This window comes from Ammodytes marinus (assembly GCF_949987685.1).
Source record: "Ammodytes marinus genome assembly, chromosome: 9".
NCBI classification, from domain to species: domain Eukaryota; kingdom Metazoa; phylum Chordata; class Actinopteri; order Uranoscopiformes; family Ammodytidae; genus Ammodytes; species Ammodytes marinus.
In genome coordinates this window covers 3,219,403-3,233,669 of record NC_137213.1, presented here as the reverse complement: position 1 = coordinate 3,233,669, position 14,267 = coordinate 3,219,403, and the positions used below count along the sequence as shown (strand labels likewise).

Genomic DNA, 14,267 nt, shown 5'->3' with positions numbered 1-14,267 from the left:
ATGGGTGTGGGCGTTGGGGTTTACGGAGAGCACGTGAAGGCATCTTTTGCCTACCGTGCTTTCCTCGCCCTGACGGTGCCTGACAGCTCACCAACAAACAGCCCAGAGCCACACACGCTACTCTGTTACAGTACTCTGTCAGCAGCGAAGCAAGCAGCCAACATGAAGGACAACGTTCTTCCCCGAATCTTTGTCATTCTCTTGTGTCTGGTGCTTTACGTTATCGTTTTAGTTTTTAACGCTTTGGCCGGAACGGGCAGAGGTGAGTCACAACAACTTTATTCAGACACTTTGATGTTTCCCAGTGCGCTCCAACGAAAGGTAAAATTAACTCAAGTCAAATCCTTCCGACAATCCGATACACAAACTAGCAACACGTAGCCTCCACATGTTGTTTGGAACAGGTTTAATTTGTCATAAAATAGCCTACATTCATTTTCATTTACTTATACAACTGTGTTTTTTTCACACGTTACGAAACCGTTTTGGGAGGGAGAGAGGATCGTCTATTGTTGGCAGCTCATCATGTCGTTAATGTTACGCGAAAACAATGGAAGTCAAGGAACTATTTCCATGACTGTACACGAACGCACCGTTTTACAGAAGTTCCATAAAAGCACAGCACTGAAGCATTATGAATAGGCTAACTGCTTTCTTGTTTTAAGAAGACGCCTACATTAGAAAAGCTATTCGTTGAGCAGTGTTAAGGTTAAGAGTCATGTTCACTGTAGTCTCGCAAAGCCAGACCAAATTACAGCAAGTAGTATGTTTACCCATATCGCTCAAATAACGGTTTCTCCCTCCCTCTAAATATGAGTGTCTCGCGACTAAACTTTCACCGATGGCGCACTAGCTTTCTAGCCTACTACTGTGGTCACTGACTAAACTAAAAGCGTCAACATCTCCCTCAATAGATCTAACTGTGAAAGTTCTTCAATAGAATTATTTTATTTCAGAGAAATACTGAAAGTGAAGGACAAGCGTTGTGGTGCCCCTACGCCCACTCACCGGTGGGAGAGAGAGAGGGGGGGGGGGGGGGTCATTATATAAAAGTCAAGCCAACATCCTTGGTTCTAGGGTGTGGCATGAGAAACAGTTCAGTCCAAAGGATGACACATTTCCCCTCCACGGAGTCTCAACTGCACATTTCTTCTATTTTTCCTTCTTTTAGAACAAATTAATTATTAACTGTATTACTGTATTTTACCGTACCAATCTTTTGCCCTAGAAGTAGAGTGCTTTATAAGTGCTTTAGACGCAAACAGACAAGGTTTAGTCAGATAATCATCTAGCCTAAATGTAAATGTTGGACCTTTTGATTTATAGGCCTACTAATATATGAAACAACAATAGGAAGAAAAATAGACTAAATCTGACCAGTGCTAAAACAAATATATATATATGTCGCATTGAGCAGTGGTGGAACGTTTTAATCAAGTATTATAATTTGGAGATAATGTAAAAAAATAAAAATTAAAAACAGCTGAAAAACAAGTAGCTGTGTAAGATCTGGGTGGTATTGATACATCACATCACATTATATTGATCATTCAGTGGACAAATTGAGCCAAAACAAGTTCATCCAAAACTTTACTTCAGATTAAAAACCCCGGTCAGATAACCTTACTGCTACATCTAGGGGCGGAGGTTGAACCTCACAACACATTAAAACGTGAACATTATTGTTTCCGCAAAGCTAAAGTATCAGGCTGACGATACATAAGCCTACAGTATCTCACAAAAGTGAGTACACCCCTCACATTTCTTCAAATATTTCATTATATCTTTTCATGGGACAACACTGAAGAAATGACACTTTGATACAATGTCAAGTAGTCAGCTTGTGTAACTGTGTAAATTTACTGTCCCCTCAAAATAACTCACTTTTATGAGATACTGTAGATCACAGAAGAAAATATTGCGATATAGCCATATGGATATTTGAGCACAGCCCTTGTGTCTTCCAGGTCCCTTCCACTCCTCCACAGGCAATGTGTCAGGCCGCTATGAGACGGACATCACTCCGGCTGGATGGACCTTCTCCATCTGGGGAGTCATCTACACCTGGCTCACCCTCATGGTGGTTTACATCACTTCGTATGCCTTCAGAGGGTAAGCTGAAAGACCAATGTTACCCAATGTAGAATTATGTCACTAGGGCTGTAACAATATGCATATTATTTCCAAACCGAAATCGCGATACACAGAGCCACAATCCTGTATCGGTGTGAGAAGGCAGATTTTTTTCTCTTGTCTTAAATCAACCAATCAGGTTTGGTGAAGGAAGCTGTTAAGTGTTTATTTTTTTCTAACTTGCAGCACAGTTCAATTATTTTTTCTTTTTTTAACAGTATTTATTTTGTGTGTGTGTGTGTGTGTGTGTGTGTGTGTGTGTGTGTGTGTGTGTGTGTGTGTGTGTGTGTGTGTGTGTGTGTGTGTGTGTGTGTGTGTGTGTGTGTGTGTGTGTGTGTGTGTGTGTGTGTGTGTGTGTGTGTGTGTGTGTGTGTGTGTGTGTGTGTGTGTGTGTGAACAGATCCTGGGCCCAGTGTCTGCTGCCCTACGCCTTCTACTTCTGCTGGCTGTCCAACATGCTGCTGAACATAACCTGGCTGCTGCTGTGGGACAGAGAGTATGTCTTTGAAATTCCATCTTTTGACTTTCCCTGCGTTCTGAATCGCATACTTTCTACTATTTAGTATGGTAGAAAAAAGATTTAGTATGTCCCGATTATTGTGGCCAGATTTAGGATGGTAAGAAAGACCCGGATGTCTACTACATCCGGCCAAGATTTTTAGTGTTGAAAACAGCATCCTATTTGGGCGATTCTGACCCATAATGCACTGCGAACCTCAAGTGACGTCACATCAACGGAGCCTCCATATGAAAACAAACAGGGATGAGACGGATATAAAAGCAAGAGGCAAGATCAAGGCGCGATGTTATGATGAAATAAATAGGTAAAAGTATGTCCCAATAGTATGCCTACTGCATCCTAACTAGATTTTTTTTATTGTCGGTTGTAGTATGTAGAATAGAAAAAAGAAAGAGTATGCGATTCGGAACGCAGGGTTTGTTAAACTGCACAGAAAAACTTCAAAGGTTCAACTGTTCTGCTCATGTTCAGGTTCACAATTGTAATGTGGGTTTTTCCGTAGTGTAGCGTCCAAAAAAGAAAAACTTTATATTTCTCACAGTGGCATTATCTAATCTCCTCTCTTCAGTCTGAAATCTCAAACTGGATATCATTACATTATTTTACAAATTCATTTTTTGCCATTTTATTTTATTTTAATCTGCGATAAGAATTAGTTTGATGACAATTTGATATTAAGTTGCCTTGCCTCATTTATCATTATTAAAAACGGTGGTGATAAAATCAGTTTACCTTACAGAGGAAGGAAACCCTTTGAATTAGGTGGTTCCATGCTGTTGGAGAATGCATAAAAATACAGTGAATCTAGTATGTTACTAGCCATCTCTGAAATCCCCTTGTGATTCCACATTCATGGTCCCTCTCTCTCTCTCTCTCTCTGTCTTTTACAGGATGATGCTAGCGGCTCTGGTTGTGTTGATCATGATAGTGATTTCCAACTACAGCGCTTTGGTATGTGTTTGCTATGCCACCGATTACTATGGACTCTGGTTACAGACGTACCATCGCAAAGACCTGGCCTGTCTCAGAATACTGGTACGACCTGTGTGTGTGTGTGTTGGGTGTGCATTTACTTTTTTATTATATTTAACATTATTTCATTACATAGGCTATACCGTATCCTATTTCACTATTTCCATGTACAGTATTCTATTTCATATACATCTAATTTCTCATTTATATTTATATGGTGCACATTATCTCTACACTTTTTACCATGCACTACTGTTGTGTGTATTTCAAGCAGCTCTCGTCACTTGTTTGTTTCTCTTATACATTTTCTTCTCCTCTATTGAATTGTTGAGAGAAGCCTGGGACTTAAGAATTCTGTTGCCAATAATTATTGTGAATAGGCCTATAAGACAAATGAAGCATGTTGAATCTTGAATGAAAGGCTCCCCCTGTCCCCTTGTGAATGATGTCATGTCTATGCTTGTAAACCCCCTCCTGTGTTCAGGTGCAGAATGGTTTGGCTCTGTATACCACCTGGACCTCCATCGCCTCGCTCATCAACTTCTCCCTGGTTCTCCACCTGTGGGGCGTGGACAGACACACAGCAGGGACAGCCTCTCTCTGCCTGCTCTTTGGAGAGGTGGTGGCATGGTAAGCTACAGTAGGGACTCTAGGTTCATTAATGCACTTTTTGGCACTTGTTTTTGGGCATTTTGGCTTTATTAAACAGGTTGGGGAGACATGGATGGAGAGGGGAATTACATGCAGAGCAGCGCCGCTCAGAGTAAAAAGTTACTCAAATAGGAAGAAGAAGAGTCAAACAGTCGAATCAACTGGAATAAATATTTTATAATAGGTCCATGGAAGAAACAGCTTTAGCGATATAGGCCTACTACCGTAGCGATGGAAGAGGCTAAACTAGAGGCTGTATTATAGACAGCGGGGGTCTGTGAGGACATCACTTCTCTATTGCTGCCGTCAGCCTGCCGTCTAGCTGACATTCTTCCCCGTGCGATCCCCGCTCATGCTGCTCTGTTGTAGTTGTCTGTCTGTGCCCCGGCCGTGTAACTTCATAGATATATAAATGTGTATATAATTTCGTACCAACTCACAAAAACCTCTCCTCAAAAGTTAAGACATTTTCTAAAGTATTATGTCTTTCGTTTGTGTTTGTAAACAAATGTACAGTAAGTGAAAGTGAACTGTTGGCTATGCGCCCCCCGTGATCTCCGGTAGTAATGCTCCGTTCCGTCCGTTTGGTACGCATCCGCAAGCTTGCAGGATACGTGCAGAAATACGGACGTAATGTACGCAGAGTACAGACAGAAGGCTCCGTCCGTATCCGTATGTAACGTAGAGCATAAATGAGTCTTAAGACTTGTAAAGCGCTTTGGGGCTGAGAAAATCGGCTAAAAAGCGCTATATAAGTCAAGTCCATTTACCATCAGTATCAGCCTTCTCCCAACCAAGCCACCGGCATGACACGAGAGAACCTGTCTGGGTGACAGTCATGTTCTAGTGGATAACTGCTGTGTCTGTGTGTGCAGGTTCCTGCTGGAGAACTGGGTTCTAGACCGCTGGGTGAGGAACATCTTGACCGTCTACCCCACTGTCATTGTGGCTCTGGTGGGAAACGTCCTGAAGCATTTCAACCCTGACGATCCCACTACAAACAGTGTGTTTATGGGTGAGTTTAAAATAACGCCCACCACAAGTGACTCACTGCTGGGACTGGGACTACAGTTTCACACACAGTCTTTATGGAAGATATCAAGTAATGCAGCCTGTGTTCATTCGTCATATTAACGCAAAATATGCAATAATTATGCATTGCGGTTCACCTCTCCAACCGCGGTCCAGGCCTGTATTTGTGAGGGTTGGGTAGGAATATGTGTATTGTTATGAACCACTGTCTCACTCTTCCTCTGGTGTGTGTGTCTCAGTGGTGTTGCTGGTGCTGGCCTGTGTCCTGCTGTTGTTCCGTATCTGTACAGTCATCTGGAGAAACACCTGGCGGCCGCTCCACTCCCCGGGCTCTGCTCGCCTCATGGTCTCCCCACTGGACAACAGAAAGTTTGGGCTCTTTGCTTGAGCCATACTCACACCCGCTGAAGATTGCATCCTCACACAATGCTCATGGCTCACCTGCCACTTCTACAGCTCCGGAAATAATTAAGAGACCACTCTGGATTTTTCTTAAATCTTCATCTCTACATTTACTTATTGAAAATGCTCTTAATGACAAAAAATGTATTGGAATTTGGTAGAAATGTTGTCAGTAGTTTATATTATAAAACCAAAATGTTCATTCTACTGAAACATATTCCTATAAATAGTAAAACGAGAGACACTGAACATTTGGAGTGGTGTCTTAATTCTTTTCGGAGCTGTATATGGAGCCTTTTAAGCCTGTGAAGGGGTTTAAGTCACAGTTTTTTCTCATGTACAGCTTGTGAATTTTTTTCAGAAGAGTTGGCCTAAAATAGAAGTGGTTGGATTATCATTGTATTGCTATTTTAAAGCAATGTTATATTTTTTCTAGTGCTGTCAGTTTAACGCGTTATTAACGGCGTTAACGCAAACTCATTTTAACGGCGTACATTTTTTTATCGCGCGATTAACGCTCGTCATGGCCTAGGAAACGTTGTGGTTTTTTCACATGCTGTTGTATCAACTAGTAATGCTAGAACAACTGAAACACCACAAACTATTCATATGGCTCGCAATTAAGTTACTGTCCATTCAAACGGAACATGTCCTACAGCGTAATTTCACATTAAAATCATTTAAAGGCCTTTGCACACCGGGCGCGACGCGAATAAACGCAACGTAAAAGCGAATGTTTTGAAATGTGAATTTTGTCGCGTCCCACTTTAGAAGCGACATCCCAGAAAAATCGAACTCAGTTCGAAAAAATAAAAAACGCAAATTCGCGATGCGAAATGACGGCGCTGGTGTGGAAGCTTGTATTGACTCTGTATACGTTCATTAATAAACGGATTAATCACACGAATAAAACGCGCCCGCTGTGCAAAGGCCTTAACTGGCAAAACGGCGAAACGTCAAGTCAATTCTGACTTTTATTTTGAAGCAGAAACAGGAACCTAGCACTTCCTAGCTCAGCTGTGCGACCTTCACTAGTAGCTTCTTCCGTGTGTGACTCTGACTGGAACTTCGCGGAAAAGAACAGAAAAGATTGAAAGCCTGTCATTTGCAAAAGTCTTACTTATAACCCTGCGCGCACACCAACACCTCCATGAATGTTAGTGGCAGCCGCCAGTCATTCATTTTCACTTTAATTTTCGCTACGAAGGGAGACTGAAGCCTCGGCTGCTGCAGCGCCATGGCAACCACCTGTGTCCACTCCACACAGTCTGAAATAAGCCGTGGATGAAAGACTCCCAAAACATTTAGGCCTACAACAACCAGTTTACTTTAGCCTTAATACTAATTTGTTTTATATACCCTATGTTGTTTTATGGTTTAGTTTTTAAATAATAAAAGAAGTTCCAATTATGTTTGTGAATGCTGTTCTAGGGGTGGGGGGATTACATTGTTATTTACACTGAATTGCTAATTATGATATTTTAGAAGAAATACACTGAATTACAATGGTGTAGACATCATTGTAATTCAGTGTATTTCTTCTAAATATCATAAATAGAATGGGTGTGATAAGAGCATTTAAATGAGAAAAAATAATGGGACAAAAAGAAATCAAGGGTCATTTAGGCTAGAATAGATAAAAATGCGATTAATCGCGAGTTAACTATGACATTAATGCGATTAATCGAGATTAAATATTTTAAACGTTTGACAGCACTAATTTTTTTCATTTATATCTTTTTTTATTTTATATTCTTGCAGTGGCAATATTATGTCCATATATGTCTGCTTTATGACAACGTGATTGTCTTCTTATCCAGCTGTCCTGGAAAATGAACGCTTTTTCTCCTGAGAAATGTACAAATAAATGCTGATGCAGCAACAGTTGTCTCCAGCCTTGTTGAATTCTTCTTCTTTATTGCATCGTGGAGAGGAGCTTGGGACTTAACTAGCATTGACTGCTGTTTGTAATTGTTGTGAATATGAAAAAATAAACGGTCTTGATGCCTTCCTGCCTTCAGCTTAAAAGTGTCAAGAGTCTGTGGAAAGGAGCCAAGCAACTTTCTCATTGTTATAAAAGATCTGACGTACTAGTACACTAGTGTACTTCAGGGCAGATCAAGCCTTACATCTTAAAAACATACGCTCAGGAAAATAGCAGAATACTTTAATTAGAATGTAAGGCTGTGCTCGAAAAGCCCTACTAACATCCTCCCTCCTACATACTCAACATGTGTACTACAGTACATACTGTCTACTTAATGATCGATTGTGTATGCGAGGTTTGTCGGACCGTTTACACTGCAGTAGGCTATACAGAAGAAATAAAGATTTTTTTTTTAAACTTCCATGTCGTTTGAAAAGACGCAATGCATTGTGGGGGGCCGGTTCAGTAGGAAAAAAGTAACATATCGATCCATTACACAAAATCTTTCCCGGACAGACGTCCGGGCATTTCAAGCCTACACAAACTCGCATACAAAACCGCACAACATACTCAAATTGACGTCAAAATGAGTATGAGTAGGATGTTAGTAGGGCTTTTCAAACACAGCCTGAATGTTTTCCTTGCACTTAAGTTAAAGAGGAAGCAGAAGATCTGTGGATAAAACAGAGGGATCACTGTGGTAAATCAAATCAAATCAGTTTTATTTGTATCGCTCAATATCACAAATAGACATTTGCCTCAGTGGGCTTTACATTCCATACAGTACAACACCCTGCCCTTACACCCTTAGCTCGGCTGAGAAAAAACTCCCAGTAAAAAAGCCTTTATCGGGTCTGATCCACACCGTCTCATCTCCACCAGGGGAAACTGGAAGAGGACAAACAGACAACCAGTGAGCAAAGCAAACTGAACATAAAGAGTAAACATGCTCTGTGGTAGAAGGAGGCCCAAGTTTACAGGGAACACTTTCTAGTTGGGCTTCATTCCAGTAGCAGGGGGAGGAGCCTAGACTTTGTGTTGTTGAGCCTTCCATTACAATAACATGAAGGGTAGAGCATGTCACAAGAGGGGAGAGTTGAAGCACACTAAAGGCAGTTGAGCTTAAAGTAGTACTTTACCGGTGGGAATATGAAGTTGTATTGAACTCTGAGATCATATGGAGTATAAATGTGCAAACATTTTAGAAATCGTTTTATCCTAGCCTGAGAAAAGGCAGAAAGAGTGTTTTGTGGTCTCACTGGCTAACCCTACATTTTTCCCTTGTGTGACATCACGCATGGGAAAATGAAGGGTTAGGATTAACAGGACAGCTGGGCCAAGGTAAGACTGAGGGAAGAAAAACCTCATTCATTATATTATAAAGCGCAGTTCAGACCAAAGATTCGCCTTGCAACTGCAACTCCTTGCGACGAGACCGCCAAAACGTTCTAAAACTGGACCTTGCGATTTGACATGTTGAATCTTCTGCGACGCCTTGCAATGCGCTGCAACGAGCAGTTCACACTGCTGCGATTTATCCCCGCGACGTTCTAAAACCGTCTCGTCGCAAGCAGTTGCAAGGCGAATCTTTGGTCTGAACTGGGCTTAATAGTGATTTTATAATGATAGAATGCCGGTTCCGTATGGGTGAAGCATTCCTTTAAGTTATGCTTTTCATGTTTGATATGTTATTAACTGACATTTTACATTGTATTATTTTGAACCTATGCAGTCGTGCTGGCAAAAAGAGGAACGCAGATGCAAACAGTACATAGAAAACTAATAAATAAAAAAGAACTCAGATCAGTTTGAAGTTATTTTAATTTGTGAAGGTTAACACTAAAAAGCCTCTGGAACCCTGGTCTAAAATAGTTAAAGATTTCAATAAGCGGAATTAATAGCGGGATGTAAACAAAGAGGGCCCACAGTAGCATTTAAACCTGCCTGTTTACAGAGACTAGGCTGTGTATTAACACCGGATTATTTTTCAGCACCCTCACTGTACAGACAGGTAAGTGGATTGTAAGGTGATAGGCTTTTTCACTGATTGGACAAAAAGTGCTTTTGTCAAGAAAACATTCTCCAGAAAAGCTGTCCCCACCTTCAAGCGCTTTGTTAACAATTCACTTTATTTTGAAAAATTGTCTGTGACACTGATAACGCAGAGATCTGAGAATTGGTGTGACCAAATGAATTGGTCATTGTAAACACCAAAAACTATGTATGCAGGTTAAAGCTGGGGTGGAGGATGTGGGGAGAAAATGGCAGTTAGGATAGAGATTCGAATCCAAATACCTCAACCGCTCCACTTGTTCTCTTTGGTCCCTCCCCTATGGTTCCTCCCTGACACGCTCTACACCAACAAAGTCGTGCCAAAGTGAATGGACAGTCCCCAACAGCCAATAAGAACAGAGAATCAGAGCCTCGCTCCGATTGGTCAAAGTGTACAGCTCATGTTAACTTTGACCAATCAGAAATCACATACCCCAGCTTTAATGAATGGAGATTAACATGGAAGAAAAACTGCTCCACAATAATCTTAAAAGTGATGTTCCTACCTACTGAGGGTTGGCAGAGTCATAACAAAAAACCTCCCTGAGAAAGGCACCATAACGAGGCACACAGGGAAATGTTGCTGGAGAATCAGCCGTTGTTTGGTTCAAGGTTCCGTTCTCAAAGCAGGGACATGATCCAGCAATAAGGGAGGAGAGGAAGACTGGAATGAACTGATCTGTTATGTCCTGTCTGTCTCCTAAACAGCAGGAGCTCCTATTACAAGACATACGGCACCTTCTAGTGGATTAGTGCAGCATGGGGATCATATGTTATCACAGAGTCATCATCATCATCATCAATTGCTTATCTAGCGTCAGGTCACGGGGGCAGCAGCTCGAGCAGGGGACCCCAAACTTCTCTTTCCCGGGCCTAATTAACCAGCTCTGACTGGGGGATCCCAAGGCATTCCCAGGCCTAGGTGGAGATATCTCCCCACCTAGTCCTGGGTCTTCCCCAAAGCCTCCTCCCAGCTGGACGCTCCTGAAACACCTCCGTAGGCAGGCGCCCAGGGTCCTTACCAGAAGCCTGAACACCCTCAACTGGCTTATTTCTACCCTAACGCGCCCCACACACATCCTACCTCTACCTCTGGAGCGCGTCGCGTTACCTTACTGCTGCCTCTCTCGGACTTTTCTCGGACACACATGCAACGTCTCAGCAGCTGCTGCTGCTGCAGCTGCTGCAGCGCTGCTTCAAAATCACTGTCTTTCTCTGTTGTTTCCCTTTGATTATTCTCGTTCACATTGTAACCGAGGGTGTATAGTGTGTCCTACTTTGTCACTGTAGAAATAAAGATAAGGGAACTCCATTCACTGAACTGCACTTTATTCTAGCGCTCACAACATCGAACTTTTAGTCAGACACATTTACACTGCTGACACTTCGGTTCTGCCCCTTCATAATAAAAGCACTCAAGAGGAAATAGATGAGATTATGAAAATGTTTCATGCCTTTGTATCATACATTTAATATTGAGTTCGTAATCCTAATGCCTTTGTATAAAAAGTAAAAGAAGGTCGAGAAATCCCTCTCACCCATTTCACTTGGCCTTGTTTATTTGACAGAGAAAGTATTATGTAAGATAGCAAAGTAGCCTAGTAAGTATACAAGGTAGTCTCAGGTTTCTGGTTTTCTCTCCCCAGTGAAGGGCTTTTTAGTACTATTGAGAAGTTAATTAAAGAGTGGGAGGGCCTAACTTTAGCGCACCTGTTTTATATATGGAATTTAGCGCATCAGTCTTAAAAAGGGAACTGATCCACAGTGTCACACCGACTGCTTTGGGAGATGCACATAGTTTTATTAAACTAAACTCTTCACATTTGAGATCCCCCCAACCAGAAATGGGTAAGTCATCTTTTATTTTATTGTATTAAGAAAATATGGAATATGATTTGTATATATAATGATGATTATTAGTAGTGTTTAATTATATATAATTTCCTTATTTTTATTTAACTTTAAAACGTTTGCTATACATATCAATTCGAATTTTCTATATCATAACATGTGTTTAATGTTGGTTTTGTTTGTTTTCATTGTTTATAGTAGCTGACAGAAGAAAAGCCATAGCGCTGTATGTTCTTCTCAGAAGGCTCCGGAGGAGAAACAGGCGTAGAATATGGGTTCATCCATTAAATATGAAGAGGAGGCAACATGGAGCTTTTCACCATCTGGTTTTGGAACTGCTCTTAGATCAAGACAGACACCTCAAATACTTCAGGATGACCGCAGAGCAGGTTGAAGGTATTCTGGCCCTGATTGGAGGCGACCTGACAAGGCAGACAACAACATACAGGGCTTCCATTGAACCAAAACAGCGCCTTGCTGTTACATTACGGTATTCTCATTGTTTTACTATAATTGAGCATGTTATAACAAAGCCAAGAATAGAGAAATGTTTTGTTTGTTTTAATAGAAACATAAACAAGTTATTTACATCCTCTCCACAAAAAACAGGAAATAAAAAAACAACAGGTAAACGATTTAGAAAATATAGAAGTAGAATTGTACAGTCCTAAAAACACCACTATAGCCCTCACCAGTGTTTCTAAATCTTCTAATTTAGCACAACCTGCATCTTTTGGATCTCTCCTACCTCTTATAAGAACTATTTACATGGTCAAAGGAAATTAAAATATTACTGCAGTGTTGGAATTCAAAATGTGATATACATTTTTGTTAATGAAACTTGTGGTAATTTGGAGGAATTGAGGGGTCTGCGAGGTCTTCCATAAATGATATGTGCTGTGTTTGGCTTGTGGGAGGTGCTGTGTAACGTGGATTAGGGGTTGGGTAATATGGGTGGAATCCTGATGGATGTGGCTGATGTTGGCTTGATGTTGCTGGGGTGGCTGAAGAGGCAAGCTGTCCCTCTTGAGCTTCTAACCCTGCCAGATATGTTAGAATATGTAATTTTGCCTGGACCTGAGACCCACGGGACAACCGGTTCAGCTGAGGAACCAAACTAAGGGCAAAATAGTACATTTCCTCACCTGGTGTAGGGACATGTGGTGAAGGAGCATGTGTTGGCTGCGTTATAATGTCTAAAAGCTGTTGCTCTGCTGAGGGAGAAACTGATGCCCTTCTCCTGACCCGTGTACATTTTGGGGGTTGGGGCTCTGAGATCAGAGGCTGCACTCTGGAGGGGGGATTGGGGTTGCTAGACCTCTGTAGCGGGAAAAGTGGAGTTGCAGATCTGGAGCTGTGACCTGATGATCCTGCAGCCTCAACATCCTCCTCAATGGCTCTCAAGTCCATGGCCTCCTCCACCTCCTCCTCCTCCTCCTCCTCCTCCTCCTCCTCCACCACATCTTCCTTGAGCTGAAGTGTGCTTCTTGAGCTTCAATAGCAAAGAGTAGATGCCAGTATAATAACCAGTTACTAAGTATAGTCAAATATAAATCATATAAGGTAGAATACATTTGTGGAGCAAGTCTACATACAATTCTTGAACAGGATTGGTGTTAGATAACTATGCATAGACTTTAGCTTATTACAAAAGGCAGACTAACCTTCTGGGCTGCACATGAGGAAGTAGGAAAGACATCGCCTTGTCATACTTCCACTGCCTCAAGGTTCCACCAGCAGAGCCACTTGGTGGATTCTTTTCTTTTTTGTGTTTAACAAATAAATCCCGGAGCACCTTCCACCTCCGTTTGCATTCTGCCACTGTGGGGGGGAGGGGGAATGAAATTAATTATAATAACATGATGAAATAAAACTTTTGTTTTTTTTCACAGGTTCCTCGCAACAGGGGAAACATTCTCAAGCCTTGCATTCCAGTATCGGCTTGGGATGAGTACTGTGGCCCAATCAGTACACATGACATGCAGGGCAATTGAGAGGAAGATGATGGCAAGTCACTTCCCTAAACCAAATAAAGCCATCTGGAAAGCCATTGCAGCTAAGTTCTGGTCCAGGTGGCACTTCCCCAACTGCATCGGAGCCCTTGATGGGAAACATGTCTGCCTCACAAAACCGAGATGCTCAGGGAGCCTCTTCTTTAATTATAAGAAGACATTCTCGATTGTGCTTTTAGCTCTGGCGGACGCAGACTATAAGTTCACATTTGTACAGGTGGGAGACTATGGAAGGGCAAGCGACGGTGGGGTATACTCCAACTCTGACCTCGGAAGAGGCATGGAGGCAAGAAGCCTGGAAGTGCCTGATGACAGCCCCTTACCCGGGTCAGGTGCACAAGGAAAAATGCCCTACACCATGGTGGGGGATGCTGCATTTCCACTCAAAAAGCATGTGATGAGGCCCTTCCCTGGAACCAACATCCCCAGATCGCGGAGGATTTTTAATTACAGACTATCCCGTGCAAGGATGGTGGTGGAGTGTGCCTTTGGCATCTTGACTGCAAGATGGAGAGTGCTCCACACCAGGATCAACCTGCATCCAGACAATGCTGAGTCTGTGGTCATGGCAGCCTGCATTCTCCACAATCACCTGACTCCATCCCAAAACCAACACTGGCTGGATGAGGCTGAAGAAAGAGGAGACACACTACCACCAGTGCAAACCATGGGAGGAAACAGAGGAAGCAGGGATGCCAGTGCCATCCGGGAGAAA

General features: G+C 42.2%; 1 protein-coding gene across 1 annotated transcript; it reads left to right on the top strand.

Annotated features, from left to right (window-relative positions):
• On the top strand, positions 1 to 7,594 carry LOC307256035 (uncharacterized protein; the record flags this gene model as incomplete). The annotated part of the gene is made up of 7 exons (XM_080034901.1): positions 1 to 262; positions 1,968 to 2,112; positions 2,534 to 2,629; positions 3,544 to 3,688; positions 4,110 to 4,255; positions 5,152 to 5,291; positions 5,548 to 7,594. 7 exons carry the CDS (start codon positions 1 to 3, stop codon positions 5,694 to 5,696), a joined length of 1,083 nt encoding a protein of 360 aa, XP_079891027.1. The 3' UTR covers positions 5,697 to 7,594.
• Positions 7,595 to 14,267: the final 6,673 nt, after the last annotated feature.